The following is a 23,224-nucleotide window of genomic DNA, read 5'->3' as shown; positions in this document are numbered from 1 at the left end:
CCCCTCCTGTCCTCATACCGACTCTTCTGCTCCGCCCTCACTCCATATGTCTGCCCGGAGTTTCCGAAGCATTGGTACTTAGTGTTTATTGTTCTGTGATGTTTACCCTGTATGGTCTACTGTTCGTATTATGTAAGGCGCTGCGAAAACCCTGTGGCGCCCAACAAATAAATGATGATAATAATAATAATTTGTCCTATAGTGAATATATAGGACAACTCCTGATTATCGCCATGTCCCGAGTACCTGTAAAATGAAAGTCGTTTTGCAGATAGAAAAATACTGTGCATGCCCCCCCAAACCCCTTTGCAACCCAGTCTCTCCCCTCCTTGATTCAGCTTCTCCTATTCCCCTTAGAACTCTTTAAAATTATGTACTGCAAAATGAAATGCAGTTTTTGCATTTGGGTGCAAAAGTAGGCTATTCATACAGCAAGTAATAGCTCTTTGCAGATGCTGACATCTTGGCCTGCAAATCCATGATCATCCCTGTAAGAATGTGTGCATAAATAGGCTTGTGACTTCACCAAACAATCTTTGACTGCACTTTTTGCACATTCGTAAATGACATTCAATGAAAGCAGAAGCGAAAACTCCTACTCGGTCAGATGTTTCCTTGTATGAGCGGTTTATTAACAGTACATTTTAGCTACAAAATCAATTACATGAACAGGTAACACAAATAATTGTGTACACTCACATACATAATTTTGTTCCAAACTGGCCCTTGCCACAAAGTATGCACCTGCAAGGGGGACTTGGAGAGGTGGTAGTCCGACACCACACATAGGCTTATAATGAAGAACACTATATGAAAACAGTACAGTAGTCGATACAGAACTAAGGCCCTCACAATTACAATTATCGACTGACTCCATATATTCTACTTCTCTATACAAATGTTTACATTATTAAACTTTTTTAACTTACAGTTTAATATCCTATCTCCATAGTTTGACCTGCTCACAACATCATCTGGGATTCCCAGAGGAGACATCCAGAGATCATTGACGGTTGGCCCCCGAGGACCACTGCTGATGCAAGATGCGGCCTTCGTAGAGGAAATGGCTCATTTTGTCAGAGAACGGATACCTGAGAGGGTGGTGCATGCACGTGGAGCTGGTGAGAACTACTGAGCACAGCAGGAAAGTTGTCAGATAACGCCTGACACAAATCCCAACAGTTATTATTCTATATGCAAACCGTTGTAATTAATGCTATTAATGAGCTTCTATACTCTATTCTAGCCAGAATGACCTCTGCTTATTATCAACTGACTGTCAATCAATGACTGAGACTGTCAATCAAAAATGCAGATGGTGATATTACCTTTGTTCAATAAGAAATACCCCTCAGATTATAAACCCCTATATTTTTCAAATAAAAAAAACCAGGACACCCACTTTAAAACAGGCTGAGCACACTTTGTAACAAATGTTTGACAAGGGTTTCGAGACTGAGCATCTTATTGATAGCAATTATCAGCAGCTGCTAGTCCGTGATATTATCAGAGGGCGGGGATATAACAACCTGTAGCCAATCAGATCATGTGAAAGTTCACAGCAGCAGGAGATGCGATAGCTGATCATGTGGGAGGCAGTGACCTGTCCACTTGAGTGATTGTTAGTAAAGACAGGGCTGCATGAGATGGGGCAGTGACATGTTGTGAGGAGGGGAATGGGGGCAGCAGGAAGCCACAGACTGAGAGTTATATAGTGGAAGGAACAGGGTCCCCCAGCAGCACAGAGTATATCAGGAGATGAGTGATGTGACCGTGAGAACAGGGCTGCATGTGGCAGTGGCAGTGACATGATGTGGGATGAGGAATGGTGGCAGCAGGAAGCTACAGACTGATCGTTAGTGAAAGGAGCAGGGTTCCTGAGCAGCACAACATAGTGAAGTGAGGCTTCAGCTGTAAGGTGAGCAACAGTGCCTCTGGAAAGATGGCTGCAGGGACCAAACCCTGGGGCTCTGGGGAGGAGGAAGAGGAGATAGCTGGCTCCAAGCGGTAATGAAGCTTTAATAGGCATGTGAGGATCCACCGCAATACCAGCTACAGGTGACAGTGCACCATCACCACTAACAACTGCACCACCATTTAATAATCTATATATATGATAGGCACATGCCCATGCAGTTCAGTGGATATATTATTCAGCCCCATGTGCAGATATTTGGGTGCCACATCATTCTCTGTGCGCAGCATTTTGCATGCTTGCGATCAGATGCATACGAGTAATCATTTTGTAGTTAAACTCTCAGGACTGGCAGTAGTACATTGCCCATGTTATAGTTTACCCGAAGCCTGGATGTCTTTACTGTGAATTGTTATTTGCTGCCTACATTCCCTGTACCGTGATTCCTGCCCATTGCCCTTAGCCTGGATTATCAGACTACAACTGCAGAGTTGGTCCTGGTACTTGTCCATTCTGGTTTCGACCCTGTCTGGTTACACTACAAGTTCACCTTGTCCTGATGGTTTGATCAGCTGTTAAATGTAACTTTAAAGAACTATTACGCTGTCCAGGAGACCTGGGGGCTGCTAATGACCACAAATAATATAAAATATTAAATTAATTTTTTAACATTTTAAATGTTTACCTTTTATTTATTCACTGATGTGGACAGTGTTTACTATTTTCCCATACTATGCAGGCTAAGCATTTAACGTCATGCATGGAGCTCTACATATATGCTCTTGCTGTTGTGCACCATTTAAATCTTGGATGATGTGGAGCTCTGCGCATGGCAGAAGGATCACACTGCAAGTTACAATGTCTGTGCATGCTCTATTCTGCTCAATTGAATCAGACTGGACAGATTTAGTTCTCCAGCGCTGTCAACTGACATAGCTGCGCTCAGGTCCATGCGGTGGTCCCCTACTTAGAGCCCCCATGTAATACATAAAGGAAAAAGGACATTGGGGGGGGGGGGGGAGTTGTTGAAAAAGTGGACAACCCCTTCAATATTTTAACTGATATCACTATATCAAAGGCTATCTATTTATATAAGAACAAGTTAACCCGTGCATGATACTCATGCATTCTAGTCAAATCAAGCTACTTAAGGTGTTAAAAAGGTTCTTGTCATGCATTTGGGCCTAGCCCAGGCCTCCTCAGGGGAAGAGCGTTAGTTCCCTACGCAAGCGCCCTTTTTTAACGTGGTTTTGTCCACATGTCACCACCTCATCATTTTTCTCCATCACCTCATCCTTCATCTTCATCGCCACATCCTTCATCAAGCTACTTAAGGTGTTAAAAACTCTCCACTGTCACCCCCGGCAACCACCAACCACTCCCAACTGTCACTTCTCCTTCAAGAAATATATAGGTCAGTGTATAACTCTGCCCAGCAGGTGGCGCTGCAGCTTGTTTTTTTTTTTCCACACACGCTACTAGGCATTTATATAGTAGATTCACTGCAACATGTGATTAAATCATGGATAATGAAGATATATGTGTATTTTTGTTTATCTTCTAGGAGCGTTTGGTTATTTTGAAGTCACTCATGATATCACCAAATATTGCAAAGCCCAAGTGTTTCAGCATATCGGGAAGAAGACGCCGGTCGCTGTCCGCTTCTCTACTACAAGTAAGCTATGAAGGGGGCAATCGTATAAGGGTTTTCATCTTCTGTCTCCGGCCCCAGGACCATACAGGTGCATAGAGACAACCCAGAGCCGTAACTTAACATTTTAGCGCTTGGGGCAAGAAGGAAAGAATACATTTAAAAAAAAAATGCCAATTTGCTGGATGTAAAAGTTTTATTAGAGGCTGCTTTATCTTGTAGGTAGATCTAATAATTCAATAAAGTTACAAAGTGGGCCACTTTTGGTAAGCAGAACTGGCGCTGCGGGATGAACTTTTAAAGTTCACTAATGTCGTATAGGTGCTTATGGTAGTATATTAATAGTGATTTATATAGCACCTACATATTATGAAGAACTTTGCAGAGAATATATAATCATTCACATCAGTCACATTAAATACATTAACACCTGTTAATACTATAATCATTAATAAAAATACATTTATTTTTACATATATAATATATACATATATCTTTTTTTTTTTTAACTTGAAATACATTTATCAGGATGTTATTAATGTACTGTACATATAATGTATTTTATACTTACTCTTAATTGCAAACACATGTTTTGGCTGGATATACAACCGTCATCTCCATCACACGACGCTTACACCTGGCCTGTAGCTGGTGCAAGTGATATGGCTAAAAATCACGTACCTGAGAGATGAGCAGAGCTTGAATTGGACAGATGTGCACGCGTTTGCCCTTACTGTACATTGCCTACATGCGTACGGCCCTCCACTCCCTTGAAATCATAGGCTGTCAGAAGTCTCCTTTGGGTTCGAAGATGACATGCACTTGTGTTGACTGGTGTTTAGTACGTTTCTGAGTTTGCACAGAGCAATTTTACGCAAAATACGGCACGTAGCGGGATTTACGTTCCTTAATGCATCAGGCCCACCATGAGAAATTTGCTGGTGTGTTCTGCTAATTTTACCACTTGAGGGTGACAAAATAACATATTTGTTTATTATTTTGTGGCTTCACTATCACAAATACCAAGATATTATGTAATATAATCACATTATTTGAATCAAAGCCTGGTTTCCTCCATCTCCAGGTATATTTAACAATGAAGTCCCCTTAGTTCTTTTTCCCTACTGGTTAAACGTGAAAATAGACCATTTTATCACTGTAGTACCCGGCTTTGCACTTTTGGAAACTCCCGTTACTGCTCATCTTACAGGTGGGGAATCTGGATCTTCTGATCTCGATCGAGACCCTCGTGGATTTGCAGTGAAATTCTACACAGAACAAGGGAACTGGGACCTTGTTGGGAACAACACACCAGTATTCTTCCTAAGAGACCCCATCCTGGTTAGTGCATAGCTTAAATGATATTGAGGAAGTGGTATTTTATATCGGTGGCCAGGAGATTGTGCTGTCTGGCTGTTATTAGAAGTGAAGCGTGGGTGAGCTTGTGTTGTCTGGCTGTTATTAGAAGTGAAGCGTGGGTGAGCTTGTGCTGTCTGGCTGTTATTAGAAGTGAAGCGTGGGTGAGCTTGTGCTGTCTGGCTGTTATTAGAAGTGAAGCTTGGGTGAGCTTGTGCTGTCTGGCTGTTATTAGAAGTGAAGCTTGGGTGAGCTTGTGCTGTCTGGCTGTTATTAGAAGTGAAGCTTGGGTGAGCTTGTGCTGTCTGGCTGTTATTAGAAGTGAAGCGTGGGTGAGCTTGTGCTGTCTGGCTGTTATTAGAAGTGAAGCGTGGGTGAGCTTGTGTTGTCAGGCTGTTATTAGAAGTGAAGCGTGGGTGAGCTTGTGTTGTCAGGCTGTTATTAGAAGTGAAGCGTGGGTGAGCTTGTGTTGTCAGGCTGTTATTAGAAGTGAAGCGTGGATGAGCTTGTGCTGTCAGGCTGTTATTAGAAGTGAAGCGTGGATGAGCTTGTGCTGTCTGGCTTTTATCAGGGAACAAGCAAAGGGGTTTGTTCTGTCTGTTCCTTATCACAGATTAAGTGGAAGGGGTTTGGTTTTAATAAATATGAAGGGGGAGAGGGGAGATAGATTCTGTCATTATCACAGATGTCCATTAATTATTTGTTTCCTTGCTGATACCAGTTTTAGAAAGCAAGGAATACCGACAAATATCTCCAGCGACTCTATTTTAAATAAAGGATCACACTTCTCTGTAATATATATTGTTGAACAGACAGTTGTGTATGAGTTCCTATCTGGCTTGTATGTAAAAAGTTAATCTGTTTCAGACCTCATGTTGTCGTTCTGTTCTTTTGTAGTTTCCCTCATTTTCCCATGCCCAAAAGAGAAATCCACAGACACATGTTAAAGACCCAAACAGGTTATGGGATTTTTTGAGCCTTCTTCCAGAAACTCTCCATGAGGTACCTTCAGCTGCTTGTTGTACTCTGTAATGTGTAACCTAGTGATGAAGGTTCTGATTGAGCTGCAAATCAATACACTGGTATTTTTATACTGTCTGTTGCGCAGAGCTAGTGAAGTATCAGATGTGAAACTAAAATAGGACAATTTAATTCAACCAAATCAATGATCACTGTAAAGTACATGTCACCTTCATTCAGACAGTGAAGGCATCCAAAAATGTGGCCAATCAATGCACTAGGAACCAGTGACATCACTGCGGCATGACTACTCTTCATAGAGTGCTTGGGTTAAAAATAAGTTCTAAACTAGTGACAAGCTGGTAACGTGGCATGATGGTAGTATACAAAGACAGGGTTTAAGAAATGTAGGCATAATGCATGCCATTTAATTGGCAACAAGTTTCCAAGAGTGCACATGAAAGCACTGGCCACAGTCCTAACTAGACAATTTACTGCCATGGGTGAGAGAACACTGGTGCCCTCCCACCCATTTTGGTATTAGTAGATGCTGCCCCAAAGTGGTATTGCGCCACCAGAGGGGGTTTGACCAACCTAATGTGGGGAGCCTCTATAAGTGCAATACCTCCGACCATGTGCTGCTCTCTTCTACCTGTTCCCGCAACTTTAATTACCTTGGCGGCTGCTGGGCTGGATCCTGGAACACTGGGCCCCTGTTTGGAAAACAGATAGTTACTATTTTTCTCCTGGAAAGCCGAGCAATGAGTGAATACTCTAGGCCTCCCTCTCCATGACAGCCTTGACATTAAATCAATAGCACCCACATTTAATAAATACACCTCCTTCCCCCTCAACCAGCCCGCCACTAAAGTAATAGCATTTTTGTTTAATAAACAGTCCTCTTTTCACATAACCAGACCCAAAAATAAATTATTAGCATTCACGTTTTATAAATATGTCCATTTCCCTACAACCAGTGCCAACCTTAAATTAATAGTGACCCCTGTATTGCGGCACCCCGCACTAGCTATGGCCCTCTGACTGGCCATGTTGCTCCTTCCTGAAAATTGGTATACAATTAGCCACCTTGCACGATCCGTCAACCATACCCAGATTCACCCAGCTGCACATACATTCTCGTAAGGCCACGCCCCTTGTGAACATGTTTACCGAGTAAATTACTAACACGAAACGGAACACTGTAAATTTACTGCTGACATTATTTCACTTCTTCATTTTATATTATAGTGTCACTAGATATATGTCTCAATATAACCAGCTATTACAAAACAAAAATAACCAATATGTCCCCATTCTATCCCTGTGTAGGTCACCCTCTTATTCTCTGACCGAGGGATTCCTGATGGATACCGACACATGGACGGATATACAAATCATGCTTTCAAATTGGTGAACGCGCAAGGAGAGGCTGTGTATGCCAAATTCCACTACACTGTGCGTATCAGACGCTCATTATTATGCCCCAACTAATAATGACTGCAAATTATTATTAACAGAGATGTCTAGCTGTATAAAAAAATGCCAGTGCAAGCTATTCAACAATACCTTTGAATTGCTGTTTCATTCCCTCACCCTGTATCTTCATCTAATATTCTTTTTTTATTCTTTTACATATTTATCAGATAAATAAATTCATTAATTTTTAGCAGGCATGTACATATATTTACCATGTACATATATTGTTATCATATCTTTTGCATTTATGCAGCATTTTTAAAAATGTATATACACAATATAAACCTGTTGATAGGAATACTGGCAGGTGAGAGGTTATTCCTAGATAGAAATGTATAGCAAGAAGAAAGGTCAGGAATGGATAGCATCATCACCATTTATTTATATAGCGACACTAATTCCGCAGCGCTGTACAGAGAACTCATTCACATCAGTCCCTGCCCCATTGGAGCTTACAGTCTAAATTCCTTAACACACAGACACAGAGAGACACACACACATGCAGACTCGGGTCGATTTGTTAGCAGCCAATTAACCTACCAGTATGTTTGTTTTTGGAGTGTGGGAGGAAACCGGAGCACCCGGAGGAAACCCACGCAAACACGGGGAGAACATACAAACTCCTCACAGATAAGGCCATGGTCTGGAATTGAACTCATGGCCCCAGTGCTGTAAGGCAGAAGTGCTAACCACTACGCCACCGTGCTGCCCACGTTGGATGGGAGATAACAATCACCTACTCCATTCCAAAAATTAATTTTCAACTATGTTTTGTTTAAACCCTACAGACTGGCCAAGGTGTAAAGTACCTGAACAAAGAGAGAGCACGAGCACTGGCTGGAAAAAATCCAGATTATGCTCTGAGAGATCTCCATGATGCCATAAATAAGGGGGACTTTCCTTACTGGACATTGAACATCCAAGTCATGACCTTAGAACAAGCCAAGAAGCTGTCCTATAATCCGTTCGACATCACCAAGGTAAAGCAAACAAAGCATAGCATTTATATCACTACGTGGTTTGGCTTTACTACATATTGCAGAGCAAATAATGAAATAAGAGCTCTTACTTTTCTAAAACAGTTTAGAAAAAGAACACGGACTTCATTATTGGTAGATATAGGTTACGTCCCAATTCTACACATTGTACCACATTATTAAATAAGCCCCATTAAAGATAAAGAAAAAAGTTGTACAATTTACTTATTATACCAGTTTTGTACTCAATAGATAATCCATGTTATTTACATTTCTTTTCACTGTAGCTTTTATACCAGTTCAGCATCTAAAGGCCATTATAAAACTAGGTTGCATTCTAACCTTATATAAAATATTATTAACCAATTAACATCACCCTCATTATTAGAGAAGAATCCCTCTTATAATGTAGTTTAGGGGGGGGGGGGGCACCAAGATACATTAACATGTTTACCTGGTGCGGTAGTCCTTCAATCTGGTGAGTTCCACAGAAAGCTAGAAAGCTCCAATAGTCCAGGTCTACTAATCCATGGGGTAAATGTATCGGGCTGAGAGATTCCGGTGGGTTTGAAAAGTGGAGATGTTGCCTATAGCAACCAATCCGATTCTAGCTATCATTTTGTAGAATGTACTAAATAAATAACTAAAATCTGATTGGTTGCTATAGGCAACATCTCCACTTTTCAAACCCGCCAGAAACTCGCAGCTGGATACATTTACCCCCATATCTGATAAAGGCAGACAGAAGTGTTGTCGAAGCCCCTCCCCCCTGAACTCTCCATTCGTGCTAATGATAAATTCACAGGGAGGGAGGGGCATTAACAACAACACTGTGGGTTTGAAACAAGTCCTTAGTAGGAGAGATGATAGACATGTGCGATCACTGGTGCCTTTCGGAGATTGGGGGATACTGCATCTTGTCTTCATGAACCATACCCAAAACTTGATGTACCATGTATTAAAATGTAAGTATATTTATCTTAAGTAAGCAATTTCGAATGTCACTATAGTATGAAGATTTTAAGATAAAATGCATTTATTAATCCCACTCCTACAGAATACCCCCTACAAAACGGAAGAAAAACCAGAATGTTTCTTTAATAACTTCAATTCAGGTGTGACTAACGTTACTGTTGTCTAGATAATGCCAGGTGTTTGATATTGTCTATGACCTATATATATTTGCTATAAAGACTTAGCTATTGTATAGATTTTAATAACCACTAATTGTCTGTTAATTACAGGTTTGGTTCCACAATGACTTCCCATTAATACCAGTGGGGAAATTCACATTAAACAGGAACCCGGTGAATTACTTTGCCGAAGTGGAACAGATCGCCTTCTCCCCGCATAACATGGTCCCGGGAATAGAGCCCAGTCCTGACAAGATGCTGCATGTAAGATACCAGTAACATTATATGATCTGTTATTACATATTGTATAATACTTTTCACAACAGCATCAAAATATTATACAGCTGATGTGCACACACATTCATAATACACAATAATAACAGATCACTTTTATGTTAATAAATATAATCGGTGAGTTTGATATCATGATCTCTTTAGTATCCATTACAAACACTTATGTATTATAAATCCTCATTACTCATCTCAGGATGACTGTAAAAGTGCACTCAACCCGCTGACCTCTACCATTGGAGGGTACTGTTGGTTTACGCTGCCCTCTGTATGGGGAACCCTGCTGGTATACTAATGTGTGGGGGCACCATTGATATGCTCATGTCTAGTGGGGCATTGCTGGTATACTAATGTGTGGGACAGAGAGAGAGAGAGACGCTGAAGGAGGGGAGGGGGACAGAGAGAGAGAGAGACGCTGAAGGAGGGGAGGGGGACAGAGAGAGAGAGAGACGCTGAAGGAGGGGAGGGGGACACAGACGCTGAATGAGGGGAGGGTGACAGAGAGAGAGACGCTGAAGGAGGGGAGTGGGACAGAGAGAGTGAGAGAGACGCTGAAGAAGGGGAGGGAGACACAGAGAGAGACGCTGAAGAAGGGGAGGGGGACAGAGAGAAAGACACTGAAGAAGGGGAGGGGGATAGAGAGAGAGACGCTGAAGGAGGGGAGGGGGATAGAGAGACGAAGGAGGAGGACAGAGAGAGAGACTCTGAAGGAGGGGAGGGGGACAGGGAGAGAGACGCTGAAGGACGGGAGGGGGACAGGGAGAGAGAGACGCTGAAGGAGGGGAGGGGGACAGAGAGAGAGAGAGAGAGAGACGCTGAAGAAGGGGAGGGAGACACAGAGAGAGACGCTGAAGGAGGGGAGGGACACAGTGACCTGGCAAAGAAGGGGAGGGACACAGAGTGACCTGGCAAAGGAGGGGAGGGACACAGAGTGAGCTGGCAAAGGAGGGGAGGGACACAGTGAGCTGGCAAAGGAGGGGAGGGACACAGAGTGAGCTGGCGACGAGGGGGTCACAGAGTGAGCTGGCGACGAGGGGGTCACAGAGTGAGCTGGCGACGAGGGGGTCACAGAGTGAGCTGGCGACGAGGGGGTCAGAGTGAGCTGGCGACGAGGGGGACACAGAGTGAGCTGGCGACGAGGGGGATAAAGTGTGTGAGATGGCAAAGAGGGGGTCAGAGTGTGAGATGACGAAGGGGATAAAGAGTGATATGGTGAAGGGGCGCAGTAATATGATGAAGGGGCACAATGTGATGGTGAAGGGGTCTAAATACATCTTGCGTCATTTTGACCCAACTATTTCAAAAATGGGACTACCCGGTAATTATTTTGGCTTAGGATTGCCTTGGAAAAATTATGGTGACCCTAAGGGTGCCTCGAACTGAGAAAGTTTGGGAACCACTGATCTAGCCTGTAAATTATTCATATGCATTAAGTTAGATAAGGTCACATTTTCTAACGACTGTTAATTAATTAGATCATTTAATTGCCTCAAATCTCAGTATTTCTACCTACTGCCAGATTTCTATTCCATTTCAGGCACGTATGTTGGCCTATCCCGATGCTCAGAGGTACCGGCTGGGAGTGAACTTTTCACAGATCCCAGTAAATTGCCCCATGCAGACTAAGGTTACAAACTATGAGAGAGACGGGTTTATGGCAATGGGTGACAACCAAGGTATTATGTTTGTTTTACGCAATGATGCCTGTGATGAGTTACTTAGAACTGTAACATTGAAATATTATTTTTTGCTCACTGAAGGCAAATTCATATGACAACAGGTGGCAAGCATCCATGTTCCGTCCAGCATTTGTAGGAACTGCTATGGGTATAAATATAGCACTCGTAGGGATCAACAGATTATTTTTAGATAATCACTGAAATTGCTGCGTTCTACCTTCATTGACACACCATGGGCAAATGTAAATCATTGCAAGAGTTGGCTCAGGAAAGATCAACTACTGTCTGAGTGTAATTGAGTGTTTTCTTTTTTTATTTGCCACCTATAATTCCACCCGAAACAAAACTTTAAACATAGCTTGCATGTGTGTATAGGTTTACTGATACAGAGTGTTAGTGTTATGAATCCCAGTGCATTCGCGAAGAGCAATTAAAGTGTAAAGCAAAGTGTCTTTATTCAGGTAAATACACAAACAAAGATAACTCAGATCCACAGATAAGAACAGGATCCTAAGGAGACTGTATAGTAAAAATGGCAGGAACAGGTATTATAAGTTTTATCCCCAGTCCAGAAAGCACAAGGCTGTCCAGGAAAGCAGACCGAGTCCAGAGATCAAGCAGAGATCAGACAAACAAATCCAAATAGCCAGACAGAGATCAAGCAAATAGGCAAGGTCCAGAAGTCAGGCCAAAAGGTCAGGGCAACAGGCAAAACAGCATGGTCCAAGGAATCGGGGTCACAGGCAAGCAGGCAAGGTACAGGCAGGGGTCATACACAGTTCAATCCAGAAGGTATATACCAAACAGCACAAGAGCAGGTTAGCAGCAGCCAGGAACAAACGGATGAACTGCACAGAGCACAGCTAGAGGCAGTTGTTTAAAGCAGTGCGACAGGTGCCGTTCTAATTAGGCATAATGCAAGATTAACTCCTTCAGGCATGTAGAAGAGTTCAGGAACAGAACAGCAGCACCTCTGGTGGATTTGAGGTACTGCTGCCACATACAAATAACAGGCAGAGTTGTAACAGTTAGCAGTACATTGCAGCATAAATGGCAAACACATTGGGTATCAACATCAACTTCAAACATAAGAATACAGTAAGAAAAATAGGAAGGAGACCCCTGGAGCTTACAATTTAATCAGGTAGCTAGGGACATAGACAAATTGGATGGAAAAAAAACGGTAAACATTTAAAGTGTTGGTCACAGCTTAAAGAACAATAATTGCTCTTGTGATTGGACTTACACTGCAGGCTGGTGGTTGGAACGAGTTTATTAGGTTAACAGACCAACCAAATGAACCGACAATCGGTGCTTTGGACCGACTATCAGCCATCGTGTAAGTGTACACACTACTGCAATATCAGGCTGACCGGTCAGTTGTTGGGTGTTTGATCAGATAATCAAATAAACACAGATAATAAAAACACTGTAGTGTGTACCCAGCCCTAGGATTTTGGTTTAGATCTGAAGACTGGTGGTGGCAGTTTGACACTAGATAAGAGGGCTAGAGTTCCAGAGGTAAGAAGCAGTTAGAGAGAATGGTTTAAAATGTGAGGGTGCAGTGGGAGATGTCTTTGGGTATAAAAGATCTAAGGGATGATATGTAGGAAATTGGATTGCCCTCAACAACAGATGTTTGAAAAATTTGAACGGGTTCAAAATTCGATTGGATTTCTTCGGTTCGATGGCCACTAACACATGTAGTAAAATCGTCAACAGACCCAGTTCGGATTTGTGGTTTTAAACTTGGGCTTGGGTTGAAGTTTTGCTATTCACAATTAAAAAACACCAAAGTGTGTTACACATGTGAACCAGTTGTCTTGATTTCTTGATACATAAATAATAATTTCACCGTGCTCTTGAGGTCAAAACAGAAAAGGAAATTACCATTTTAAAAGGAAATCTAATGACCGACTATGATCCTAGCAACTAATGTATAATGTACAATTTATGTCTAAGATAAAAACCTGAATCTTTATGCAGAGTATCGTTGTTTTACTTTCTATTAAGGAAATGCTCCAAACTACTTTCCAAACAGCTTTGGAGGTCCGGAAGGCAATCCTAAGTTTACAGAGACAATGTTCCATCTGTCTGGGGATGTGGCCAGATACGACAATTCAGAAGAAGATAATGTGCTCCAGGTGAGTATATCTCACGCTGGTAGTAATATAACCTACTAATAACCAATCCCTCTTGCTATATCGGGAATGCCCTAGTTAACGTTGCCGTCTCAACTTAGTGGAGGGGTTCAATTATATGGTGTTACTGTCCACATCGTGGTGATATCCAGCCAGGTGTGGCAAATAAGCCTGTTTGTTACAGTATTTGTTTTTATACCATGTGTCTTATACATGTCTTTATCTAGGCAAGGAAATTCTATCTTGAAGTTCTGAAAGCAGAGGAGCGACAGAGGCTGTGTGAGAACATTGCGGAAAGTCTGGCTGGCGCTCAGCTCTTCATTCAAAAAAGAGCGGTAAGACTACACTCATCGCCCCGTGTGCGGGCACCTTACTAACGATCCGGAAAATACTGAAATGTTGGATGCAGTTTAGGCAGAAAGGAGGTGCTGTTTATGGGGCTCATGCCGAATGTGTACTACGCCAGTTTGCGCTACGTACCTTGTATGAAATCTCAGAATGGCAATAAAAGTATACAATCAATGAAAAAATGTTTAATTCTTTGGATAAAGCATTTTTTCAACGATCAATAAATTCAAAGATCAAGTCTGGCCTTTCATATCTATTGCGCCTGCGATATCCGGTTTCCGGGTCACACATGGGCATATTCATTTAGACTGGCGCAGCGAAGAAGTTCATTAACCATTTCTGCTTCAGGTCATTATCAGCGAGACAGCCCAGGTGCTTTAATGATATTTTAATGGTAAAATGCGTTGATAGTTGATTTTCTGTCGTCGCGAGACATGGTGATAGAGAATCATCCTTGTTGCCGCATTTTGATAAGTAGGCCTCCGAGAGCTGAAAAATCCATAAATCTCAGAGCAGTGTCAATATCCATTGACACCAAGTAATACTATTATTATTACTCCAAAAGATATGGTCCTATTAACATTATCTGGATACTGTAGACAGATGCCACTGAGAGAAGTATCCTGCTATAAAAATGAATATTTAGTGTAAGCACCTATCTGACAGATGTGCATTCGCGATAGATGGGCATTCATTGTTTGATAACCATTTGCTCTATGAGCCTGATGTTTATTTCAGATTATTATTATTATTATTAAATTTTATTTATAGGGCACCACAAAGTGTTCGTCGTCAGCGCCGTACAGGAACAAACATTAGGACAGTACAAGGTAGTACAGTACAATAAACAAGTAACACTAGAACTCTGGTAGCTCAAAGCACAGCTAATAAGAAAGGGTAGAGGGTGAGGGATATTTAGCACAAGCTGGAAATCTGTGCTAGAGGGTGGGTGCATCTAGCAAATAAGAGCCACTGAAAAGGTGCAGAGAAAAGCAAGAGAGGAATCAGTGGGCAGAATAGCTGGAGAGCAAAGTTACAGGTGGTGGAATCAGGAGGAGGAGAGGGCCCTGCTCAGAACAGCTTACAATCTAAAGGGAAGGGTAGACATACCGAAGACATAAGGGTGAAATGGGGACAGTGTCACACAGAGCAGGAAGGAGGAAGGGGGGAGAAGGGAAGAGAGAGAGAGGTAACCGACAAGGGGGGTAGTTAAGCGGATGACTGATAGGCTTTTAAGAATAGGTGGGCAGACGTGTTTTAGAGCAGCTCTGACCACCACTCTCTCAATCTTCTTTAATCTGGGTGTCTCCCCTACTCCAAATGCCTTGTGTGTATACACTGAGCTTCCTAAGGCTCTGGTGCCCTATTATCTTGACGCCGAAAAAGTTTCCGTGCCCTGCGGTTCTTCAACTGAGTTGAGTCCTACATCTCCTCCCTCGGGCTAATGGACTCGAACAGGCCCCAATTCTCATGGGTACTTCGTATGTGCCATCAATGATACCTACTGGACCTGCTTGATCCCCGCAAGTGTGTCGGGTGCTGTTTCCGAAATCCTGTCCTACAAATGGAGACTTCAGCCCGGCCGCTAAAGAGGTCAGTGACTGGCTGTCTTGCTCCGGCTGGCTCTGTCGGGAGCTCCCTCTGTACTCTCCTGCATAATTGAGTACAACCTGAACTTCGGGGCGCCTCAAGTGGATGGATGTCTGTATTGAGCCTGCCTGTGTGGCGCTTACATCTGCAGCCTGAATCCCCTAACTTGGCAGGGCAACTGAGGCATCGTTTCAGCCGGACACCACCTCTGCCTTCACCCTGTGGACCCCGTACATCACCACCCCCACCGCCACCGAAGTGCATTGGATCTGACCCATATTACAGCTGTGCGCACCCCACGGAAGCTGCAGGCATAGCCTACTACATCAGCCACTGACCAGCGAGCACAACTTCGGCAACAACCTCATCAAGTGCTTTGGCCATGGCTGACGACTGTCTCCGTACCTCTCCCGGGCGCAACGGCCATTTTGAGTACCGGACACACTGCGTGGCTCCTACCTGTTCCTGACCTCACCCTGGCGATCCTCCATCCAGCTGCGCCGCTGTCGGGTTCCCTGCCTGAGCTCGTAGTGTTCCAGGTATCTGGCCGCTATCATCTGTGTGCCTGTCGCAGTGAGTACCGACTTCTTGCTCTACGCCCATGTTTCCCAACGCCAGTCCTCAGGGACCCCTAACGGTGCATGTTTTCCATATCTCTTTGCTGGAGCACAGGTGTATTCATTACTAACTGACACATTTTGAAAGAGCCACAGGTGGTCCTAATTATATCACTTGTGACCTGGAAAATCTGCACTTTTAGAGGTCCCTGAGGACTGGAGTTGGGAAACATTGCTCTACGCTGACACACGCAGCCTGTACAACACAAGTGTACCTGTACAATTCAATCGTACCGATCTAACCACTGTGTTAATTTACTATCTGCAGCCACTTGTGGACATTCGCTACCACTACAATCAATATACTGATATTGTATTGCTCTGTTGAGCCTTCAACTCTGTCCCAACTACTCCAAGTGACCTTTTCTTTAATTGTAGACTATGGTACCATACTGAGTTGACTGATTTCAATTTAATATCACACAAAAAGCCAAAATAACACAATTTTTTTAAAAAAAACAACAACCTCAAAACAAAATAACATAAACAACAGATATCCATCAAGTTATTCATAAACAAAGGATATTGGCCTAACCACAACATTGCCAGTGTGTGAAACTCGGGTGAGTCACTATCTGCTCAAGATACCACTCTGACCCTTAACCAACTACTATTCTGCTTTCTATTACTCTACTTCTCTAAACTGATAGAGTATGTCTTATTTGTAATGTTAAATCTACCACCCATGTGATTATCATTGTTTCTACAGTCATCGTGCCTAATCGGGATTTTCACTTTCCCTTATTGGCAGAATCTATTTGGAAGGTCAAAATGCCACCTAAGAAACAAAAACCTAACCCCCTCACTCCTCCAATTAGGTTCCAGCCGAAAGCTTCCTCTCAAAAGGAATCCTCTCGTTCTACCAAAGTTAGACCCCAATCTGTATCAGCCTCGGCAGCGGTACCTCGTCTATTTTCCTCACCTCCCCCAGCCCTGGGTTCTGACTTGGAGTTAGACGATCTGCTCACCGCCTGTACCCTGTACCACATGCTGAATACCCTTAGATCCAATTTGCTTAACGAACTTCGGACTTCGTTGGGCGCCATGAAAACAGAGATTGTGGAATTGGGAGATCGTACAGACCATATAGAGTCCAGGATGGAGGAATTGGTTGCCTCACATAATGAGCTCCTTACCTTGGCAGAACTCGAGGACCGTTCACGCAGGAACAATATCAATATCAGGGGCACCCCAGAATCATTCTCTGCTCCAGACCTCCAGGACTATGCTATATCACTGTTTAAGAAGTTGTTACCTTCTACTGATGATAAAGATTTACTGATTGATCGCATTTATCGTCTGCCTCGTCCATGTACAGCATCCAGCAACCAACCAAGAGACACTATATTATGAATTCACTTCTTCCACATCAAGGAAGCTATCCTTCGTGCAGTTCGCAATGTTGATAATTTGGGCCAACACAGAGATCTCCAACTGTTTCAGGATCTTACCTTGACAACCATAAACAAACGGCACTCATTCCAACCTATAACAGCAGTCCTGCAAGCCCATGCCATCTGTTATTGTTGGGGCTTTCCGGTCAAACTGTTGGTCCATCGAGAGGGCTCAATCCATGTTATATGATCGGTAGAGGCTGGCACCAGATCCTGGCACATCTCTGCTCCATACATAATGGACTTAAGTATCTCTTGTGTATCTCTCCGGGATTGTCTCTACCTCCACGTTACGCCAGATGTGTATCCCTGTCTTCGATAGACATTGGGTATGATGTATGACAGTTAACAAAGTATTATATCATCCCTGCTCAGGCCTGGTTCTGGCCTTGTCTACCGCTCTGCTTATGTCGCTCTCCCTTTGGGGTGTTTGGGTTGGAGCTTTGGCCCCTCCTGCCGCCCCTTGGGACAGCTGAGTTTTACCTACTAGACTTGGACATTGGCGCTGGAGGGACACACACTGTAGTACATAATAAGTTGAATACTTTTCTCTGCCATGTGAGACTCCTTTAATTTCACTAAGGCTCTGTTAGACTATTATAATGTTAAAATGTTTCAATGTTAGAATTTTACTGGTCACTTTGACTTTGAATTTTGACTGTATTTACAATGTTAAACACTGTTTCATATCCCTATATATGACTTGGCAACAATGTAGCATGGAGCTTTCTGCTCCACCTTCCTCTCTGACTGGGATGTCACATGGGTGGTATCTAGTTCTCCCACCACCACCCCCCATGTTACCTATTTTGCCACTGCCTCTCCTCTGTGGCAAATGCTCTAGGCCCATTCCTCGGGCTAGTTCTGTTTTTTTCCCCTCTGTTTTTGTACTCTCTCCCCTCCTAGACCTTCCCTCTTCCAATGGTTGCTCGTAAATTCTACCACCTTGACCGTCTACCTCCAAACTCCTGACAGTTTGAAGAATGGTTACATCTTTCTCCCTGAATGTTAGGGGATTGAACTCCCACAATAAAAGTAGACTCGCACTTACTACCTTCCACAAACGTAGAGTAAACGTGGTAGCATTGCAGGAGCCCCACTACTCCTTCCAAGTTTTGTGACTCAAGGTTTCCCACTGTTTATTTCGCTAACGGACCTTTCAAAAGGAATTTAGCACACGGGCCAATTTTTCCCTTAAATAGAGGTCGCTACCTGTTTCTGGTTGGATGAGAGGTTGGTGACAATTGTTTCTCTATTTGCTCCCAATTCCCGCCAGGTCCCCTACCTAAAAAACCTTATGTGAAGAAGTATCGGGGGTACGACAGGGACATCTGATTATGCTGTGAGACTTCAACTTAACATAAGATTCTAAACTAGATAAGTCACAAACCCCACACTCAGCTGGCGAGAAAACAAAATTTGGGGCCTTCTTTAGTATTCCATACATTTTTGGTGGAATACGACCTCTATGACCTATGGCTGGTTAACTCTCCAGGAGCTAGGCGTATACTTACCATTCTGCAGTCCACAATACATACATTTATGTTGTGATATTCCCTAAGCAACTCTCCACCCTCCCTCACCCTGTGTTCCCCTTCTTCATGTAATCCATTTTATTTTCTGTATCCCATATGTTAAAACTTTTTAATAAAAATTATTGATAAAAAAAAAAAAAAAAAAAATAGGTGGGTTTTTAATACCCGTTTGAAGCTGCTCAGATTGGGGAATGTTCTCATGGAAGGATGGAGATCGTTCCAATGGAGGGGGGAAGCACGGGAGAAGTCTTGAATACGTGAATGAGAAGAGGTTATCAATGGGGAGGAGAAGCGACGATCGCAGTGAGCAGGATGGAGTGTGAATAGAGAAGAGGTTGTAGATGTTGGGAGCAGAGGAGTTGGCGAGGGCCTTGTATAGTGAGGGTGAGGAGCATGAAAATGATTCTGTAGGGGTTGGAGAGCCAGTGTAGGGCTTGATGGTGGGGGGAGACAAATGTGAAACGGCGAGAAAGGAAGATAAGTCTATTAGTGTCATTGAGTATAGATTGAAGAGGAGCAAGATGAGAGTGGTACAGATATTATATAGCAAATTATTGAGTTAACCATGTGATCAGTATGTCTTTGTTCATACCTCCTAACCTCTCCAATCTAAGTCTGCGAGTTGGGACAATCCCAACTCGCGGACTTAGAAAGGGACAGGGCTTACGGGAAAGAGGGTATTGTCCAAATTTTGCCTGGATAAATGTTGGGAATTATGCTTTAGTATTTAAAGTGTGCTCCTACGTTCTTGTCTTGGATAAAAGGTGATGTTATCAAGTGTGGTGTCACGCTCGTGTTTATAAAGCTTCAGAAGTGCGTGTACCTAATTTTGATACTGTTTTTACTGTGTGACATGGTCTGCTCAGAAAGACTGCATTTCAATTGGGGAGCAGTTTGAGAGCTTTGTACCTTTGTCTTAACCGCTGCTGCCAGCATTTTAAAAACTGTGATTAATGAGCTTGTGTTATACTCTTGTCTGTTTTACTTATAGACATTATTTCAGTCAGATGCTGTGCTTCAAGCATGGTGTGAAAAGTGAATGTGTGATACCACTCAAAGAAGTGACTTCAAGTACCGAATATTAACAAAGAAAATAGTTATGCAGTCTTGCCAAGTTATGCTATCTAATTATTCCTAAACTTGTTATCCCCCATTACTTGGTGGATTACTATAACAAAAACACAAGCTTTTAGGATCTGAGAGGTATATCCTTCAATTTAATTTTCATGTTGGTTAAACCTATTTTGTACTTTTTAGGTGAAGAACTTCACTGATGTCCATCCAGATTATGGAGCCAGAGTGCTGGCAGAACTTGATAAACTGGGAGCAGCTACACAGGTAAAATAGACAAACTGGAGTTATGCAGCAGCTAAATCCTGCAGATTCACCTTAAATGGCGAAAAAATAATAAAATAGTGGTAAGTAGCGGAGAAAGTATTACAGCAATAAAATTGATTTACATTTATCACGCTTGTCATATTGGAATCCAGCTCCAGGCTGGTCATCTTAGGACTAACGCTTCTATGGGACTGGAGAGGAATAACGTGTCTGAGACCCCTGTACATTATACTAAAAGTCTATCAAAAAGTAAATATAACAGACAAATATTATAAAATCGAATTTAAATGGATAGCACTTCTCAAACCCTTTGCTCACCACTTCATCATAAAATAAAATCTTCTTTCTTTGGTCTTGATGCGTCATAATCCCATGGGAAATTCTTAAGACTTTCATCATCATCATTTATAGAGCACCAGCAGATTCCGTAGCGCTTTACTATTGGGAACAACACAGTAATAAAACAATACTGGGTAATACAGACAGACAGAGGTAAGAGGGCCCTGCGCACAGCTTACAATCTATAGGACAAGGGGAGTTTGATACATGAGGAGTAAGTGATACATATTGCATATTAGTGCAGATTGCAAAAGTAAAAAGTGCTTAGGGGATTTTGTAATCCAATGGGAGATTCCCCCCCTCTCCACCCACCACCACCACAACCCCATAACAGTGGATGCAACTGCTTGCTTTGAATGCCTGCTGCTGAGGATAGTCCAATGCTGTGACCTAGCGCCACCAAAGGTCCCATTAGCCTCTCAGCCAATCACAAAGATTATCCCATGCTGGCCACTTATGATTGTCAAGCGGCAAAGGGAAGACAATGTCAGTTCAAGCGACAGTCTTTCAGAGGAGGGCGCTGGTATAAGCAGTTGCTTCTGCTTTTATAGTTCGTTTTTCTCCCATTAGATTACAAAAACAGAAACATTTCCCATTGGATTACAACATGGAAGAATTTCCCATTAGATTATGATGAAGAACGGACATAGATTTAATTTTAGATTAAAGTGGTGAATGAGGAGTCTCTGTGAATTCCTGCTGCTCAAAACACTAAATACTGGTAACACTACCTAAGTACATAGAGTCACTACTTAAATAAGTCTTACTTGGTTTACAAAGGATGAATCATTTTGTCTTTTCTGTTTTGTTCTTCAGGTAGCTGTACAGCAAAAACAGGAGATCCCTATATTGGGTCATGTCACGTTCCACTGAGATCAAAGTATGTTCCGGTCACAACCTGTTAACATCTATGTCTGCTGCCATGTTGGCTCCCAAGACACACAGGAGTAGAATGAATATGGACGAAAGTCTGAGTCTCTGCAAATTTCAGGGTTATTAAAGTTCTCATATAATGTAAATGGTGCAAATATTAGTATTATCATTGTTTAATTATACAAATTACCTGCAGAGGGTGCAGTGAGCCAGATCTGCATCTCTCATCCTCAATCATTACCACAATTTCATTCTCTGTTACAGGAAGTTTTTGTGCTGCTCCCACTTTGTGGAACTCCCTCTTCACACCATAAGACTTTCCCTAGCCTCCAAACCTTCTGCAAACTCTTGGGGGAAGCTTATGAAATTCTCAAGCGCTCTAAAATATTCTACCCAATTACCGCCCTCTAGACAGCACACCTCCAAACTGTTCCGATTTCAGCACGGTCCCAATTTTAGGGATCTGTCCCGCTGTGGCGCCTGGAAGAGCGCTAGGCGCCCCTCCTGGGACATGGCCACGCCCCCTGCCGGAGACAGACATGTTGGGATGTATGATATAGTTCAGGTAAATCATTACATTTATTCTCTTTCTATACTCAAACAAATCTTCTGACATTCAAACTAACATTGCTGTGTAACTGGATCAGCCTCACCAAGCACAGTGTCCTCTTGCAATCTGGCTCGACCAATACGTAATCTGAGGCTCTTAACCACATGTAACAAATTCCGATTTTTCTAGATTGTACGCTTACGAGCAGAACCGTCTTACCTCTTTGTCCATATTATTTATAATACCCATTTTTATTACTGTATTTGTTTCTAAATGTAACGTGATATAGCGTATGCCAGCACTATACATTTAAATGTTAGTACTATGAATAATAATAATGTATATTTATGTGGTAGAGTAATGAACAAACTGTATAACTGATATATATATACAGTAATGATATAATGTGTGTGTGTGTGTGTGTGTGTGTGTGTGTATATATATATATATATATATATAATTATACACACACACATTATACCATATCATATATACTATACCATATATATAGTAACAAGTACGTTTTGCCTATCTTTACTATTTATTTTTTGTAAAACAAGTCCTATTTATACCATGTCACGATTAAGGAACACCTTTAGCACAAGTAAAATGTTTGTTGTGTATTCAGTCTCTAGTGATCTTGTAGAATCTGCCCAATAAATGCAGCTTATTGTAAAACGGTTTAAAACAAGATTCATTCACGACCTGACAGCACAGAGCGATAAAGCAGGTTATACATAGTTGCCTACTCTCCCGCAATGTCCGGGAGATTCCTGAATTTTTGGGAGTTCTCCCGGACTCCCGGGAGACAAGGCAAAAATTCCCGGATCCAGCTGTCAGTCGTTGTTCAAGATGGTGGGGGCGGGGCTAAATGTGCCATCGTGGCCCTGCCCCCTGCTGTAATTGGCTAGAATTGCCTAAGATTGACAGGGGCAGAGCCTAACGGCGCACCACGTGTGGCCACGCCCCCCCCTCGGCGGACCCCCCTCCCGGACAGCTGCCTTCAAAAGTAGGTACGTATGAGGTTATACTGATCTGTGATGTTAGATGGGCCTTTGTCC

The 23,224-nt window shown here is 42.6% G+C and overlaps 1 protein-coding gene across 1 annotated transcript; it reads left to right on the top strand.

Annotated features, from left to right (window-relative positions):
- The first annotated feature begins 932 nt into the window (after positions 1-932).
- Positions 933-22,525, top strand: LOC142103939 (catalase-like). Its single transcript, XM_075188340.1, has 12 exons — positions 933-1,121; positions 3,480-3,590; positions 4,777-4,907; positions 5,820-5,924; positions 7,212-7,337; positions 8,147-8,338; positions 9,580-9,732; positions 11,297-11,435; positions 13,452-13,582; positions 13,807-13,914; positions 20,321-20,401; positions 21,557-22,525. The coding sequence occupies exons 1-12, from the start codon at positions 1,037-1,039 to the stop codon at positions 21,611-21,613; spliced, it is 1,419 nt and encodes a 472-aa protein (XP_075044441.1). The 5' UTR covers positions 933-1,036; the 3' UTR covers positions 21,614-22,525.
- The last annotated feature ends 699 nt before the right edge of the window (positions 22,526-23,224 follow it).

Source organism: Mixophyes fleayi, chromosome 10 (genome assembly GCF_038048845.1).
Source record: "Mixophyes fleayi isolate aMixFle1 chromosome 10, aMixFle1.hap1, whole genome shotgun sequence".
NCBI classification, from domain to species: domain Eukaryota; kingdom Metazoa; phylum Chordata; class Amphibia; order Anura; family Limnodynastidae; genus Mixophyes; species Mixophyes fleayi.
The sequence above is the reverse complement of the archived record's forward strand: the minus strand, read 5'-3'. Positions and strand labels throughout refer to the sequence as shown.

Excerpts from the sequence above, each read along its gene's own strand:
- LOC142103939 (XM_075188340.1), top strand. The coding sequence starts at position 1,037 with ATGCAAGATGCGGCCTTCGTAGAGGAAATGGCTCATTTTGTCAGAGAA. Across the intron at positions 1,122-3,479 it reads GGTGCATGCACGTGGAGCTG|GAGCGTTTGGTTATTTTGAA; the intron begins GTGAGAACTACT and ends TTTATCTTCTAG. Across the intron at positions 9,733-11,296 it reads GTCCTGACAAGATGCTGCAT|GCACGTATGTTGGCCTATCC; the intron begins GTAAGATACCAG and ends ATTCCATTTCAG.